The 17,277-nt window shown below is 42.2% G+C and overlaps 2 protein-coding genes across 2 annotated transcripts in view; both read right to left on the reverse strand.

Moving 5' to 3' along the window:
* Positions 1-11,507: 11,507 nt before the first annotated feature.
* On the reverse strand, positions 11,508-12,317 carry LOC149268755 (homeobox protein E60-like; the record flags this gene model as incomplete). The annotated part of the gene is made up of 2 exons (XM_089470038.1): positions 11,508-12,063; positions 12,150-12,317. Coding segments are annotated over 2 exons (447 nt in total), but the record flags the coding sequence as incomplete, so codon positions are not given.
* Positions 12,318-12,724: 407 nt separating this feature from the next.
* LOC108615011 (homeobox protein invected) overlaps positions 12,725-17,277 on the reverse strand; it is a 47,786-nt gene continuing 43,233 nt past the window's right edge. Inside the window, exon 2 of the mRNA XM_089470153.1 lies at positions 12,725-13,719. Within this exon, the coding sequence (XP_089326279.1) occupies positions 13,706-13,719 (14 nt within the window). The 3' untranslated portion in view covers positions 12,725-13,705. The remainder of the gene's footprint in view (positions 13,720-17,277) is intronic.

The following is a 17,277-nucleotide window of genomic DNA, read 5'->3' on the forward strand; positions in this document are numbered from 1 at the left end:
CAACATTAGATATGCAGGCAATTTGAGTTTTATAGCAACTAGTTTTTGAAACGGATGCAATTGGTGTGATTTTTATGGCATGTAATTCACAAGTGAAACAGAGAATGATGGAAAGAGAGAGAGAGAGGGAGAGCGATAGAGAGCGAATTCCATTGCTGCATAATTGTAATTAGAATCGTATAGCAATTCTCATTTACTTCTCTGAACATTTATGACAATTGACTTAAGACTGAAATAATTGCACTCTTCAGCATTGTAAGCAGATATTTTATCAGCATGCTGACCTTTTAATGCCTCGCAGTCTTAAAAATGTTTAAAGCCGACTGTTAAATGATGCTAAAATGTATGCGAATCAATTCGGCTTTATGACATCTAGTTTCGAGCCCTGCTTTTATGACGCTCAATTCAGAAAGGAACCTAAAAGTTGTATACAAAAAGTAAAATGTGAATCACTCGGATTCAATAAAGGAATGGAAATGGACCAGAAGCGTGCTGTAAAACACTTTTACATGAGAGAGGGATGGAGGGAGATGGAGAGAGAAAGTGGAATCGTCTAAGTGGTTCAGGTATTTCCAGCTAAATGAACAAAGAAAATCTTACTTTGTATTCTAGGTAAGATATAATAATGAATAAAAAATAATGAATATATTATAAATAATTAATAGATAATAAATATAAAATAATAAAAAAAAAATAAAAATTAATAATAAATAATTAATTAATAATATTATAAACAGTATAATGTAATATTGAATAGATAGATGGTAAGTCCCTTGATTATTATGAGATAAAAATTTATTATAAATGCCTTTAATAATTAAGAATCTGAACAAATACTTAATATACCATTGATTGGTAAATGAATTAATTTTAAACACGTCTCACTTTCCACAACATAAAGACATACAAAGAAAATGGTTTTTTCTTCTACAAATCTCAAGATAATTCACTGATTGTTAAGCCTGTCTATCAATTAACTAAGCTCTGTAATTACTTAACAAGCACGCACGCTAGTTGACTTGCCTGTGATAAGAAACTCTCTATTGATCGACTCGACTCGACTCGACTTGGCTCGAAACTATGTTGCAATTGCCTAACAGTCAAAGTCCAAAGACTCAACTCGATGCGGCTGAGGATGTTCTCTTAGATGTCTGAGGCTGTTTTTTGCGTTTCTCTTGGCGCTGACTGTTTGTTGCCTGACCAGAGATCATAACAGCTACAACAGCTAAACGCTGTTTTACTTACCTCGCTGCAATTTGGCGCCGCACCACGACACAGCCAAATGACGAACGCGATGATGAAGATCGCTCGAGGACAGGACCGAAGCCAAAAGGAGATTGGGGCAGGCCCTGCGACTGGAACGTAACGAGCCGCAAAACTACTGTGGCTGCAGTTCATCTTCTTCTTGCTTGTTGTTGTTGTTGTAGTTGTTGTAGTTGTTGTGGTTGCCTGTGGCGTTGGAGCAAGGAAGTTGGCTTCGTGTGTGGTCCTCGATGTGGCAATGTCTTCTTTTAGCTTCTTTCAGCTCTTAGCTAAGAGAGAACGATTCAAAGAGAGACAGAAATACAGAGAGAAAGAGAGAGGGGGAGAGAGAGGAAGATGAGAGCTCTGGGCACAGTAGCTGCATCACGTAGGCAAGGCAATGGGTTGCATTCGATTCAAAGTGTCAATAATTTTAAGTGCAATGCATTTTTGCGCTCTTTCGTTGGCCGTGGCGCTCTTCGCTTTCGAATCGCATACATATTAATCACTCCTAATGGACTGCAATTGAATTTCAAGTAATCATCGAGTGCCTCAACTTGGGGCAAGCTTAATAGCTGCCGCTGCCGCCGTTGCTGTTGTTGTTGTTGTTGTTGTTGCTGTTGCTGATATTGCTGTTGCCGACTGCCACTCGCCAATGGTCTTAAGCCAAACGCAACTTGGGTGGTCCAGATGCCGTGTCTGTGGCTCAGTGGCTCCAACTGTGGCATGTACGAAGCTGAGACAGAGCCCGAGACAGAGGCTGAGAGACAGACGTCGGCTGTGGCTCTGTATGATCGTTTGCTGTTGCTGGTCGCGGCTTTTGGCAAGGGGAGGCCAAAGGTTTTGTGGCCGTGGCAAGAAATGCGGAAAAGCCTTTTACACGGTACCTGATGAGCAGCGGCCAATGTCTGCGTCTGCCTCTGCGTCCAGTTGGGAATTGGAAAACTCAATTTGATGGTAATAAACAAAAACAAAAAGAAGAAGAGACAACCACAACAACAACAACACATTAATGACTGCAATTTTTCATAATACTCGCAGCTAATTAAGTTTTGGAATGTTATTTTCGGTATCGAAAATTAATTTTCGTTCGCGTTCGATATTCCAAGGAAAGTCAACCAAGATCCAGAAGCGATCAGCGATACAGATGCCGTCCGCTGCAGTTGCCGCAGAAGCCAACGCAGATGCAGATGCAGATACGGACACAGATACAGATACAGTAGCCGTGGCCATTGAGCGCCTGATGAGCATCATTAGTTAAGCGTCGAAATTCCACGTAAACTGAGAATTCCACACACAGGAGGGAGAGCAACTCGAGACTCGACTCGAGTCTCGACTCCGACTGCCGCTCACCTGCACATCGAAACTTCTCTGGGGACACCTTCGACAATCGATCGAAGGCCCGGCTCGGACAACATGTGCTGGTCGCTGTTTGTTGGTTTAACTGGACACACTTGCAACGCTGGTGTTCGTGAAATTGAAAAATTTGAATCGACAGCAAACAGCAGCCATATAATTTCTTTCGGGCCGTGTTTTCGCATCGATCACTGAAAAACCCACACACACACAAATTCGGTAAAAAGCAAATGGGAACTGGGAAACATGACATCTCGGCTGTTTGGGTGTATGTTGCTGCCTGGCTAATTGACAAGTTGATTTCTAATTAGACCACCGAGCAGCTAGCAACTGTGGGCCACCCCAGACCACTCTAGACCCGTCGTCTCTATGCACACGGCCCAAGTGTCGCGTGGAGCAATTTTGAAGGCATTTCGCCTTGGGCCAGCAACCGAACGTCGGCTAATTTACACGCGCAGGTGTCAGTCTGTCGACGGGCCTAGCCGATACCAAAAGCCAGAGTCAGAGTCAGAGTCAGAGCTAGGGCCAGAGCCGAGTCGGAGTCGTAGCTGGGTCCAAGTCGCGTCGAGTGTGGCCCTTATTTATATTATTATTATTTTCTTTCTTTTTTTAGCGGGGCTGCGTGTCCGCGTGCTGTTGGCGATAAATTATGGCTTCATTAAAGTAAAAACATAGAAATGTTTGCTTAATACATAACTATATGCATATTGCCTGTCTGCCTCTCCCTCTCTCTCTCTCCCTCTCTCTCTCTCTCTCTCTCTCTCTGTCATCAGCTCTCCTTTTCTTTAATTGTTTCTGTTCAGTTCGGGTCTAGCGTAATTATCGCAACGATACGTTGACATTATTCATTCATGCAACATATTAATCAGCGGCTTATCGGCAACTAAATTGCTGACAATTGAATGCACTTAGAAGTTGACTCCGGCTGACATTTCATGCGCTCTAGCCGAAGCCTTGATCCAGTCCATCGATTGTCAGTCGAGTCAATGCGACAGCAATGCATCAACCGGCCGTGGCTAATTAATCTAATTGGAGGGCCGAGAGTGTTGCCTGCTCGATCGGTTGCCGTTGAAGTGCCCAAGTGAGTCACAATTTTGTATTGGACTCTTATCAATAGACGCGATCGGGAACGAGCTCTGAGCTCTTCAGCGGGGCCTCGCCCCACGAATTTGATGAGTGTTTTGTACAGTGACAAATGTGTGACAACAAATCACTTTCATTGATTAAGATCAGTTGAGATCGGAGCGAAGGGATTGAGAGGGCCCTAACGGGGTTCTCTCTGAGGAAGTCGAGTCTATTAATATGCAGAATATAATTATGTTGGGCATACAAATGAATAGATCTAAAGTTAGTTTGGGTTGAGATATGCTATATATGTAAAGAATATTTGAATTTAATCTTTTTTTTATATTAGGGGTATCTAATTTGATCATCATATTGGGAATTGTTTATTGCTGATCTTCTCAAAGTCTGATGAATCACATCAGTATGCAGTCTCACGCACAGCTAATGCCAAAAGTCGTCATGGTGGTCCTTCGTCTTGCTCTTCCTTTTTTTCGGTGATCTGCAATCTCTATCATCTGCATATGAACAGCCAAAGTGCCCTAAACACACACGCACACACATGCAGAGGTTGCTCCACATTTCGTGGCAACTGTCCGTGTGGTCCACACAATTGAGCCATCAGCATCAATGACCGCAAAGAAATCAACACTGGTAACAGCAAAAAACAATGAACAAAAAAAAAAAAAACGGTGCTGCGATCGAGCATATGCCAGCTTTGATTAACCCAAGCGGCAGAGGAGTGGCCCACGCTGTGGCACTCAAGTGCCAAAACATGACAACGCACTGATCTTGGCCTGATCCTGCAGTACGTGTGGCCCTCGATGAAGCGCCTCCAAAGTACCAGGAATCAAGCACTCAACGGCTTAAGTGTGGCGCACCACACACAAATCTCGACTCTCAGCCAAAATCACAAAAGATGAAAAAATATGCCAGGCTGCTCCAGGTGTCTCCAAAAGAAAAAGTCGCACGATCATCGGCACCGATCGACGGGCACAGATCTGCGCGCCAGCTGTAGCCTGTGGCCTCTTAATTTGACACAAAACAAGATCAGATGTCACTCATCATATGTGAGCAGTGAGCCGGGGCCAGCTTAGCGACCCTCCACCTCCACCGCCGCCTCTACACTTTACCCTTATACCCTGTACAGGACACACACGCATGCAGATGAGCACGATTCGTCGGTGGTTGTTGTCTTGCGATGCTCATTGGGTATGCGATGATCGCCTCTTAATATGCATGCGCGCATGCGTCGGCCGACTTAAGATTGTAAAGTGGCAACAACATTGTAGCTGCAACTGCAACTGCAACTGCAACAGCCACTGTCAACTCGCCGGTGGGTCTTTGCACTTGCGAATGAACCCTGAGAATGGAGAACTGAGAGCTGGACATTTCTGTGTGGATCGTGCCGTCGACTCTCTCTCTCTCTCTCTCTCTCTCTCTTGCTTCCCGTGTTCTTCGGCTTCTAATGTGCACGCCCTTAGCATAATTAATGCGCATTTGGATCGGGATCGGAATCGGCATTGGGTTTAAGGCGCAGGCGGGGGTGAGGGCTGCTTTCATGACAACCGAAACCTGAACCTTCATAATTTTTGGTGACATTTCCTTTTTGGTGGGGCTTTCAACGACTCGGCGGCCGATTTATGACTTTTAATTTGTATGTCCGACTCGCAGTCGCTGTCGAGTCGATTAATTGGACCTCCATGAAGCCCTGGCTACTGTGCATATCATTTAGTTGGCCGCTCTGTGTCGGGGTTAAGGATCTGACAGAGCTCATTTAGGGCTCATTTTATATTATTTAATTATGTATGGAGCGCAGTGTAACTGAAATTGGTTGACTGACTGGCTGACTGACTGACTGAGTTGATGCGACCTGACTGGGGTGTGTGTCATTAAATGCTAAACGCTTGCTTTGCCTCTTCTTCGTCGTATCCCTCTCCTTCTGGGAATCGTATGTGCAACACGTTTGCCAGTGCCTGCTGTGCGACCTTGCCACTGTTTGTGGCATTCGCTATTGTGTTCGAGTTTTGCGGTTCGCATTGTTCATAATTTATGCAAGTAATGTTTTGATACACCTCTATTGAGCGCTGCTTTGGCTTCAGGTGTGCACACCCACACGCTGTGGCATGCATGCTGAAAGCCCCCTTTGAGGCCCATTCCCAGACGCAATCAATTTCTGTTTTGACAGTTTCCACTGTCAAGGGACTTGAAGTGTGTCTAATTGATGTTGCAGCCAGAGCTCTGACAGCGTCGAACTGAGCCCCGGCACAGATGTTTAATCAAACAGCGCTTCAGCGCTGATCAAATGGCAATATGAAGTAGTTGGACAGAGAGAGAAAAAAAAAATAGAATAGAAGGACACTCAGCTGACATCTGCTGGTTGTCCTGGCGACACTTTTATAACACTTTCAATGTTGTTTGGGTTTTGCGTTACGTGTTTATTGCCAGGCACTCTTGGACATGCGTGTCCAATCGCGTTAACGAATGCCAGCCCGAAAGGGTTGTCCGCCCGAAACGGGGATGGGCCGGGCCGGGCCGGGCAGGGGCTGACGCATTGATACAATTAAAATTTGCTGCAAATGTGCCATGAAAATGCAATTCAAGGGTTGGGCCACATCGTTAGATTTTACGATGCGGCCCCATTATGGGCCCGCTCCACTTCCCGAAGAGCTACACACTCGGAATTCCTGTCTCTAATTGAATTGAAACTGAATTTGAAACTGGAACTGGAACTGGAACTGTAATTGAAACTGAAACTGAAACTGAAACATAGACAAAGTTTGGGCTTAGGCCAACTATTTAGCCAAAGGTATTCACGTTTTTGGCAGGTTCATAAACAGCGCCAACAGAGCCAAGACCCCCGGCTCGGTGGCCAGGTAAATAGCTTGTTTTGCATGTTAACAAGATACTTCCGGGCCAATGGCAAACGGCAGTGTTAACCACTTCGTGTAGTCGCTTGCTCAATGGCTGAACTTAACTGAAATTTTCACATTTTCATATGTCACCAACGGCAACAACAACAACGATGAAGTATTTTTATTGCATAATTAACCCCGCCCCACGATGGGAAAGGCAACCCTACTTGCTCTTACGTTTTCGTGCCATAAACAAATTTAATGGACAAAACTCAGGTAACACTGAGAGAGGTCAACCTAATAATGCCGATGCTCTCTATAATCATCATCATAGATAATTATATGCGCATTTAATTGTTGATGAAGTTGCTCGGGTGTATAGAGCTCCACAGAGTAGTATTTAACTTAAGGATGGATGTTGAGGACGACGCAAATAGATGGATGTAAAATACTTTTTTCATTAATATAAATAATAATGCAATTTATAATTAATATTGTATAGGGTATAGGCTTCATAGAGTAATATTTAATTTAAGGATGAACGTTGAGGACAACGCAAATGGATAGATGTAAAATATTTATTTAATAAATATAAACAACAATAAAATGTATAATTAATATTGATATATAATTAGTTAATCGCGATGAATCGAAAAAATTCTATACCCTTGCAAAAATTCATTCTCGATAATTTGAATTTCTGTGTAAATCGAAAAAAAAAATTTTTTGCCATCTGGAATTTTTGGGAGTCGACTATAATTGGTTTGCCTGTAGATAAAATTCACTTTTGATAATTTATAACTATAAACTGTTTATAGCTTCCACAGTACAGTTGCAGTAGTAAAATCATTTAACACCAATCAACGCATTATTTACGTACTTTTGGAGCAACCCTCGATATCTACTCTTTTGTTAAATAAAGTCTTATTTTATTACAAAAATCTGAAGATTACTTAATATGGAAAATATCTTGGCTGGTATAAAAATAGCTTAGGCATTAAATGTTATGTGATACACTGAAATAAAGTGACAATAAAATTAAACTATATAAAATATTCCGTTGCAATTTGATAGCGAGCAATAACCTTTACGCCTTGCTATATGTGTATATATATAATCTGATCTAGGCATTCGCGTGAACTGGATTCTGTGCAAGGAACAACTCTCACTTAAGGCTGGGCTCCACACACACACAGACACACACACTCACTGCAAGAAAACACGTTCATAGTTTATGACTTCTTTAGAGTACTTACATATATGGCTCAATAATCGGGCGGAATGAGACTCATTTAGTCTATCAAGTTATCGCTGGAGCAGCGTTCAGCTTTAGCTCCCACGCCTTACCACTCACACTCTCAAGTTGATGTTGTTGTTGCGGCAGTTGTTGTTGTTGTTGCTGTTGTTGTCTGCGCAGGCGTAATGAGACAAAGGCAATGTCAAATACGCAGATCTCGAAATGTGATTGGCGCTGCAGCGACGTGGGTAGTCTCGCCAATAACACTCTGTGAGTGCAGAGTGAATGGGAGTCGGCTTTGGAGCCGTGGCAGGGACTGAGAGGGGCCACGCCCACGCCCACATGCGTAGATCGAATGGGGTAGAATTGATGCAAGATTTGCATGAGCCAAACAAAAAAAGAAAAAGAAATGAAACCTAATTAAGAGAGCCCCCACGAATTAGATGCACGCGAATAAATCTTTGGCCAAGGGGTGCTGGGCAACAAATAACAACAAGGCTCAGATAAAGGCCAACAGACACACTAACCGGGCTAACCGAGATGCCAAAAGATACCGAGTGGAGTCTGTCGTTTGTAATGCCGGCACTTGAGCGCATTTCGCTGTAACTCTGTGTTTCATTAATAATCCGAGCGGGAGAGAGAGAGAGAGAGTGCGAGTGAGCGAGTGCGAACGCTTCATAAATCTTGTGTCGCATAATTACAGTTAAAATTTATAAGCTTATCTCCTTAGCCGCAAATTTATTAGCGTGTTACAAGGCGCAACGGACGCTGCAGTTCGTCAAAGTCGAATGATGTCGTTGATGCCGGCTTTGTCTGACCTGGAGCTGGAGTTGGAGCTGGGGCTGGAGTTGGAGCTGCAGCTGGAGTCGTGGCAGAGGCCGCGCTCATTATGGCCAAGTATCGAAAATGTGTATTTAAAACGGCGTGAAAAACAATTTGTTGCCAATTTTATGACACCTCGCGCCTTGCCACAACTCATCTGGCAGACGAGGACCGTGCGGCAAGTGAAGCACCAACAGATTCATTTGAAGTCCATGGAGCTGCAGCTCTCGACTCGGCTGAGGCTGAAGCTGAAGCTGAGGCTGTGGTCTCGGGCCGAAAGCGGTACTAAGTGTCAACCCCATAGATTTATGCGTATTGTCTTTTTTCGGGTTACTTGGGCTCACATTCCGGGAAGGCTTCGGCTGGGGCCAAGGCTGCTGCCAACCGACTGCCGAACATTAATCATTTGGTTTGGGGGCCCAGCAGTCGGCGGCGGCGGCGGCAGCAGTCGAGGCGTTGTAATATGCCTCTCAGCTTCGCACTGCCAACCGGCAAATGGCGATTTGGAACTGAGAACTCAGAGCTGCGAACTGCGAACTGGGAACTGGGTAGCGGCACTTCGGGGATCTGGACCTGGGCATTTGGCGGGATTAATGTATGAGCGCGCAAGGTATTCTGAATGGGCTTTTTATGGTCACATTTATTGAATTTATATCGTAATATACTCGCGCCATGACTCATTCTTAGACTTGCAACACAGAGACACTGCCCCCACTCCCATTCCAGTGCAGGTTCAGGTCCAGGTCCAGTTCCAGTTCCGACTCCACTGCCAGAGTGTGAGCAATAAAAAATTATGCTTAAACAAAATACTTAACTATAAATTCAACAAAATATTACTAAACTTAAATTGACTTTTTATGAAGTCATCTGCACGCAGCGCGTGCCATAAAAATTCTCTTAAGCAACAAAACACCCACACTCAACTCGATCGCACACTCGCTCTCCAGTCCGATCGAAATCCCATTCCCCCCCTTGCTGAACAACCTGTGCGCGAATAAACTGCACTTTGTTATAATCGTGAGCAACGCGTCTCGGGTTCGGATTCCCCTTCGCCCTCGCCTACCCATCAAAACAAAGCAAACCCGAAATATGTCACCAAACAATGAAACCCAATCCCAACTGTAAATCATCCACGGAATTAAGATGTTTGCACAGTCATCTGCTGTTGTTATTATTATTATTATTTTCAGTTATCATTGTTGTTGTTGTTCTTGTCTGACTGTGGACATAAAAAAAAAAAAACAAAACAAATAATAACAATTTACTGAACCGCAGTAAATATGCAAATTTCAATTTAATAACTCAATTTTTAGTCATTATTTAGCTAATTTTTACTTTTAAAATATTCTTATTTTATAAATTTTGGCTCAAGGAAGATTTCTTGCGATCCAGAGGTAGATAGACATTCCCGCTTTTATAACTCCATTCCAAATGCTGATCCTACGAAAAATGTACATAGGAAAATGAAAATGTGTATTCATAACTATATAAGATCTATACAAGATCTAGAGGATAATTTCATAAAAATATAATTTCAGTCTAATTTTCTTTACTAATTATTTATATATATATCTTCACTGATAGAAAATATTTAAAACAAAATTTTATTTAATTAAATATTATTTAATTACTATTTATCAGTGTAATATATTTTTTGTTTTTATAATTATCGGAAATTGCTTAAATATTCTTTAATTATTATTTATCAGTATAATTCGAAAATGCTTATAAATAATTAAAATATTATGTACCAATATAATATAATTGTTATTTATTAGTACAATAATTCGAATACTTATAAGAAAATGCTTAAATATAATTTAAATATTATTTATCAGTATAAATATATAATAAATATATAATGTATATAATAATAATTCAGTTATTTCTCAGAAAATGCTTAAATATCATTTATGAGTATAAGTTACTCATAAGAAAATGATTCTCTCTTTAAGTGAATAAAAAATATGTAGATGTTATATATGGGATTATTATTGTTAATAACTATTTAAATTTAACTATAATGATCAAATTCTACTTCAAGCTTAATAATCACAGATTATTTAAATGCAACTTACTCTGAAAAAAAATTGAGTATAGTAATTATCTACTGTACTTTAAATTCGTTAAGCATATTAACATTTTGTATCAACTCATTTAAAATCTCGTTTTACAGCCTCTATTTTGTGGCACATGAGTTCGTGTCGTATTTATCGCAATTGCATTTCCATCAACATTATAATAATTTCGAGTATTTCATATTTTGAAATCTTGCAGCAATTCGTTTCTTCACCCACCCCGAACCCTGCCTGCCCAAAAGCCCCAGACACTCGCTTTTAACACCTACGCGAGGCTGCGATTCAGGCAAAAGTTAAAAAGCATTTGCCGTCTCTTCAAGGTGTCAATTTCTGCCGCTGCCACACACACACACACATATACACTCTTACAGTTGACGGGTTGCTTTTTTATTATTTTCTTGGTATGCAAATTTAATGGCTAAATTAGAGAGAAAAACGTTTACGTTTTAGGCGCGATTATGGAAAAAAAAAATAGAGAGAGATTGCCTTCGAGCGTAATTTACATAATGAAATTAATGCGATTGTAATACCAGCAATTGTCGCTGCCCGATCTAGCAACACATCTTGCCGAGCTCGACGATCTCTCCGATCACTCCGATCTCTCCCATCTCACCGATCTCGCCGTCTCATTAATTGAGTAATTAATGCTAACGCCCACGGTCCATTAGGGCGGCAGCTGCCACGCCGATAACGAGCTAATCAACGTGATCGGTTGCTGATCTCGCCGTGGACCACCTACCTGGCGAATCGAATTCGAATTTGTATTCAAATTCGAGATCGAGTTCGAACTCGAGCTGGAATGGTAAATATATGCTAAGATCGAAATAAGCAAATCACAACAAAGTTTTCTGTATAATTTAAGTGTTTATTAAATTATTTATTTTACTTGTGAACGTTTTTTGTTTGCATTTCATTTCGTTTCATGTTTTATTTTAAATTTATTATACAAAAACACGCAGCGCAGCACATTCGCATCCGCATCCGCATCCGCATCCGTTTGGGCAAATCGCGTCGCGTGCGCCGAGAGGGGGACTAGAATATTTTACAACTTAATTGTTAAGCAACTTACACGCTAGGCCATACATTTAAATATTAATATTATTATTGTTAATTATACAATAAATATAGCGGCCTACGATGGTTCGGGCGCTGCTGTGGCTGCCGCTGCCGCCGCCGCCTCCTGCAGCTCCTGCAGCTCCTCCTCCTCGCGCGTCAGCGGCACCGTCGAGTGATTGTAGAGGCCCTGGGCCATCAGCTGCAGCGCCAACGGATTCTTGGTGCCGCTCGACTTTTTCAGCTTGGCTCGCTTGTTTTGGAACCAGATCTTGATCTGCGCCTCGTTCAGGCCGAGCTCCCCGCTCAGCTGCTGGCGTCGCTTCTCCGTCAAGTAGCGATTCTCGTTAAACTCATGCTGTGTGAGCAGGCGAGAGAGCGACAGATAGAGAGAGAGAGAGAGTTAAGCTTTTGCCTCGCTCAATTTTGTGTGTCTGCACTCACCTTGAGTCGCGCCAGCTGCGTGCCGCTAAAGGCAGTGCGTGGTCGCTTGTCCTCCGGCACACCGGCGCAGCCGGAGGCGCCATCCGGATCGGACTTGTCGCCGCTGCTGCTGCCTGCAGCATTCGATGCGGCTGGCTTCTTGGGCTTGCGAGTGCGTGGACCTGCAGAGAGTCAGAGAGAGAGAGAGAGGGGGTATGTAGAGGCGGCAGGTCATAAAAATTCCACGGCGCAGTTAATGGCAACAACATGACTGGACCACGGACCACGGACCACGGAGCTGCCTGCCGGCTGCCAACTCATCGTGCACACATAAATCCTGCTGCTCATATATGCAATGCTTATGGCCAGCAATTAATTCACATTTAAATGCGTACCAGACAACCCCTGGCCAGCAGCCAGCAGCCAGCAGCCAGCCCCCACCCCTCCAGCCCACTCCACCCCTGCTATTACGAGGGCAAAACAATTAAAGTTTCGAAAATTTGCGCGCGTCATTTTCTAAAAGTAATCAACGCAATGACTTTTGACTGTGGCTAATTTCCATTGCCAACCCCCAAGACAGAACCGCCCACACCCACCCACACCCACACCCACGCCCACTTTTCTCGACTTGAGTTGTCTTCCTTTTAATTAACAGCTGCGTAGCAGACAAGCGCACAAAATCAACGTCTTCAGCACCCTTCGTCCCCATCCACGCCTCTGCCTGAAACAAACTTTCAGCTCCTATCGATTCACTAGGCAAATAACAAAATTTTGTCGTAAAAGGGTTTTGCCGAATGGACTTCGAAAAGTTAAGCTCATTTCAAGAAAATAGTTGAGCCAAAATGAAGCAATTATGAGGTTTACTAATGGGCATTTCTGGTACCAAGGAATGCATCCTGCCACTGCCAGCGAGTCGACCGCAAGCTGTTTCGGTTTCGGCTTCAAGCGTCTGCTGGCCAAAAGTATTTTGTAATATCAGCTTTCATTCATCATAAGCCCATTCGCTCTGCTCCCCCTCTCCCCTTCTGCTTCGTTCTTAAAGTTCTAAATTTCTAGTGTAGTTATATTTTTGAAATAATTTCGGTATTGAAATAGTGAGAAGATGATATTTAAAGTGCGAAGAATTTACTCAGAAATAAGCAGAAGTGCTTAGAGAAGTACTAGTACTAGTTTAGTACTACGATGTATGTATACTATGTATACTTTATATACTTATTTTAGATCTAGTAGATAATCTGTCATATTTATTAACTCATTTGCTCATGATTAAGCTTTATCTTTTATGAAAAATACTAAGTATATAAATTTTATATATACTTTAAATCAAATGTTATCTGCAGTCTTTCTCTAATTATTGTTCCATTTAAAGTCAAATTTCTCCATAGACAGCAACTATGGCTAACTCATAAGCTGATTTCCTCCTACTTCAATAGACCCACTGAACCTCTAATTAGTCCCCAACTAAACAAAGTCCCATAATACGCAACACAGCTCCTTTTTCTATCCCATTGCGCTTGACTTCTCTTTGGTCCATAGTGCGGCCGTCTGCCCGCATCGTCCGGGCGTTTGAACATCTTCTACTTACTTCGACCTGCAACGATAAGAAATGGAAGGAAAACATGTTACTTTTAAGAGCTGGAGCAATTGAAAATTAAATTTGCTTTTAACGCGAATCAATAAAATATCGAAAATTGATTAAATTCCTTAGCCGGGCAGCGAAAAGTTTCTGCGAGACGTGCAAAAAATTCCAAAAGAGAGAAGCGAGAGGCTTCAATACAATGCTGCGCGCTGGGCAAACAACCTTTAAAACAAATGTACCGGAACTAATGGCAACCGAGTCATGGACCTAAAGTTAAATCGTTGGAAAAATTGAACAAATCAATTTTGTCAACAATTTTTAGCCCGAAAGCTGACGACGGGCGCGAAATTAAACCAAAAACATTAACGGAACAGGGAACGTGCCGGCCTCTGCACGTGTTCTGCTCACAGAAAGGGGGCGTGACTAGCGGGTGAGAGGCGAGACAGGGGGGCTGGTTGTGACTGAGGTGTTATCACGGTTTTAAATTTCACACGCAGCTCGACAATCAACAACAATAACAATAACAACAAACAACAGACCTTGAACCTGTCAGACAGCCAGGAGACGACGCCACGACTTCTGCCTCGTCATCGACAGCGACAGGGCGCGGGGGGCAGAGGGAGGGGCGAACAACCACCCAGTCCAGGAACGCATGTTGCTGGGCAGATAAGCCGGCACAAGTTGCATACCAAGGCGTCGCAAGGACATTGCCAAGGGGTTGGCAGGTTGCCAATGGCCCTCATCCGCCTCCCCCTCCGCCTCCTGCTCCTGACATTCACTTGTGTGCTGCAACAATTGCTGGTGGAAAATCTGTTTTGTTGCTGTTGCTGTTGCTTAGCTGGGCATTTCCCTTTTTGTGAAAATTGTGATTTATAGCGTGTTAAATTTTTCATTGCTTGCTGTTCAAATTTGACACAATAAAAACTTGCAATGTTGTTCCAGGCCGAACGATGAGCGCTGAAAGGCGTCCGCCGGGAGGTTTTGCCAAATTGGCTTTAATAGAAATTATATGAACTCAATCAACGACTGCGACCAGTTCGCGTAGAAGAGAGGCCTTAGCAGGGAGCTGAGTGTAATCCTAGGCAATGCTAATGCTAAGAGGTTATATTAATTGCTTACGAGCGTATATCAATCTGTTAGATATATTAGAAAATTTAAATGAAGTGCTGAACAAGGGAAGGAATAAACAATAAGGTATTAAAGCGCTCTTAGCGAAGGCTGTTCCATGTAGGGATTGTTTACTGTTACTTCTTTATGAAAAATTAATTTTCATAATATTTACTTTTTTATAAGAGATTAGAATTAGTGTAAAATTAAAACTATATTTTGTAATATAATGCAGCAAAAATATGTATTCGGAAAATAATTTGACAGAACAAGGCGGGGGCCAGCTTAAAACTAATCAATGCATTGGATAGCCCATAAGGCGCACCACATAATATATAATATATAGTGTTTCGACATAGAGCTTGTGGGTTACTCTTACTCCATCTAGAAACACTTTGTTTATTCATACACCCATTTAAACTGAAATAACTTTTAAGACAAAACTCTTAACAGGCTCATAATCAATATTCAAGTCATTTCAATGCAAACCATTTATTCCTGCGTCCATTCGAGTGTCTTCATGTAGGCAAACATGGGGGTCTGGTTATATCAAGCGATTAATAATTTTTTCAAGTCAACAAAAATTGTTCACTTCAACTTCAACTTCAACTTGTTCAACTTCATATATTAAAGCGTATCTTAGATGTTTTCAAATTTAAAGTCAACAAAATCGGCTTACAAATATTCTTCCTAACTCAAAATTAAGAAGAGTTTAGTACTCAAAGTAGAAACTAAATATGTATATTTCATTAGACTACAGCTCGGTATTCGGTACTTTTCTAGAATTTAAATTTCTGAAATAATTTATATAAAAGAATGAAAGAAAATGCAATACAACACTTCAGCCTTTCTCTACGCTTCTCAGCTGCCCATCTGTATATGCTTCAATACCTGTTCACTTTTCCAACTTAACTCATTTGACTCTGGTCAACAGCTGAGCAATAAAATCTATGCAAGAGTCTGCCAAAACGACGACAACCAAAATAACTGATCGACTTAACATGCACAAAACTAAAAACGCGCAAATGCATTCACATAAATTGCGTTCATTTGGGAACGGGCAAAAAGAGGACAGAGATACAGCAACTGAGAGGCAGCAAAAGAAAATGCGGCAAAAACGGGAAGATGTCTTCATCTTCGGTTGTTAAACGCAATGACCCAACTTGGTAAAAGCCGCTGCCAGCTGCCAACTGGCTAACAACAACAACAATAACAACAACAACAAGTAAGAACGTTGCAGTCGGGCGTTACCGACTGCGGAATACTCATTCACATCCCATCAACAATTTAGTAGTTAAGTTTCGTTCTAATACTGTAGAATATACAGGTTTTTCCGATTTGCCACGCCCCAACTGGGCGTAGACACCTCATTTTTTGTCAGTTTTTAGAAAGAGATAACGTTACCCTAACTGCAAAGTTTGAATGCTTACCCTAAAAAAATGTGAAAATTACAGGGTATTTTTCGATATGCCACGCCCCTAAAGAGGCGTAAAAATTATTTTTGGGGAATCGATAGAGGAGGCTACCAGTAACTCAACTATCCAAATTTGAAGCTTCTAGCTATTATACTTTAGGAGATATAAACTTTTGCGGTTTGCCACGCCCCCTGTGGGCGGACATATATCCGACAAAACTTTTTGGTCTTGGGTGATCAGTCCGAGTATATATACAAAATTTGAGGTCTCTGCCATCAATAGTGTCCAAAATATAGGAGAATTTAAAAAATCACTATATCTTCAGGTCCGATTTGCCACGCCCCCAACGGGCGTAGACTTATAATTTATCTTCAGACTTTATAGAATCATACCATTAGCTGACGTGCAAAATTTCAGCATTCTAGGTTTACAACTTTAGGAGATACAGTTTTATCCGATTTGCCACGCCCCCAATGGGCGTAGATATATCCGCCATAGCTCGTGATCTTGGGTGGTCAACGCGGACCTACATACCAAGTTTCAGCTTTCTAGCTCTTCAACAAACATGATTTCTGGTATATCGGAAAATGCATTTTCCGATTTGCCACGCCCCTAGTGGGCGGATCGGGAAAATTTTAACACTTTATAAATCGGAGATATACACGAGTATGTGTTCCAAATTTCAAGTCTCTAGCTTCAATAGCGCCGAAATAGATTGCGTTCATACGGACAGACGGACAGACGGACAGACGGACGGACGGACAGACGGACAGACGGACGGACAGCAAGACGGACATTGCACAAAACCAATATACTGATTCACTTTCGTGAATGAGTATAAAAAGTCAACCGATTCAGAGTCCAAGTCAAGTCGAGTCCAACTCGACTGGAGTGGAGTGGAGTGAAGTGGAGTGGAGTCGTTGTCCATTTGGGCATATGTTTAAAATAAGCGCATTTGTTTTATTTATGCTTAACATGAGTTGCAAATGCCAAAACGAGCCAAGGAACTCGACTGGAAGCAGATGAGTTACCATTTTGGCAGCCGACA

The sequence above is a fragment of the Drosophila arizonae genome, chromosome 5 (genome assembly GCF_054131065.1).
Source record: "Drosophila arizonae isolate 15081-1271.41 chromosome 5, UAZ_ARI_1.0, whole genome shotgun sequence".
NCBI classification, from domain to species: Eukaryota; Metazoa; Arthropoda; class Insecta; order Diptera; family Drosophilidae; genus Drosophila; species Drosophila arizonae.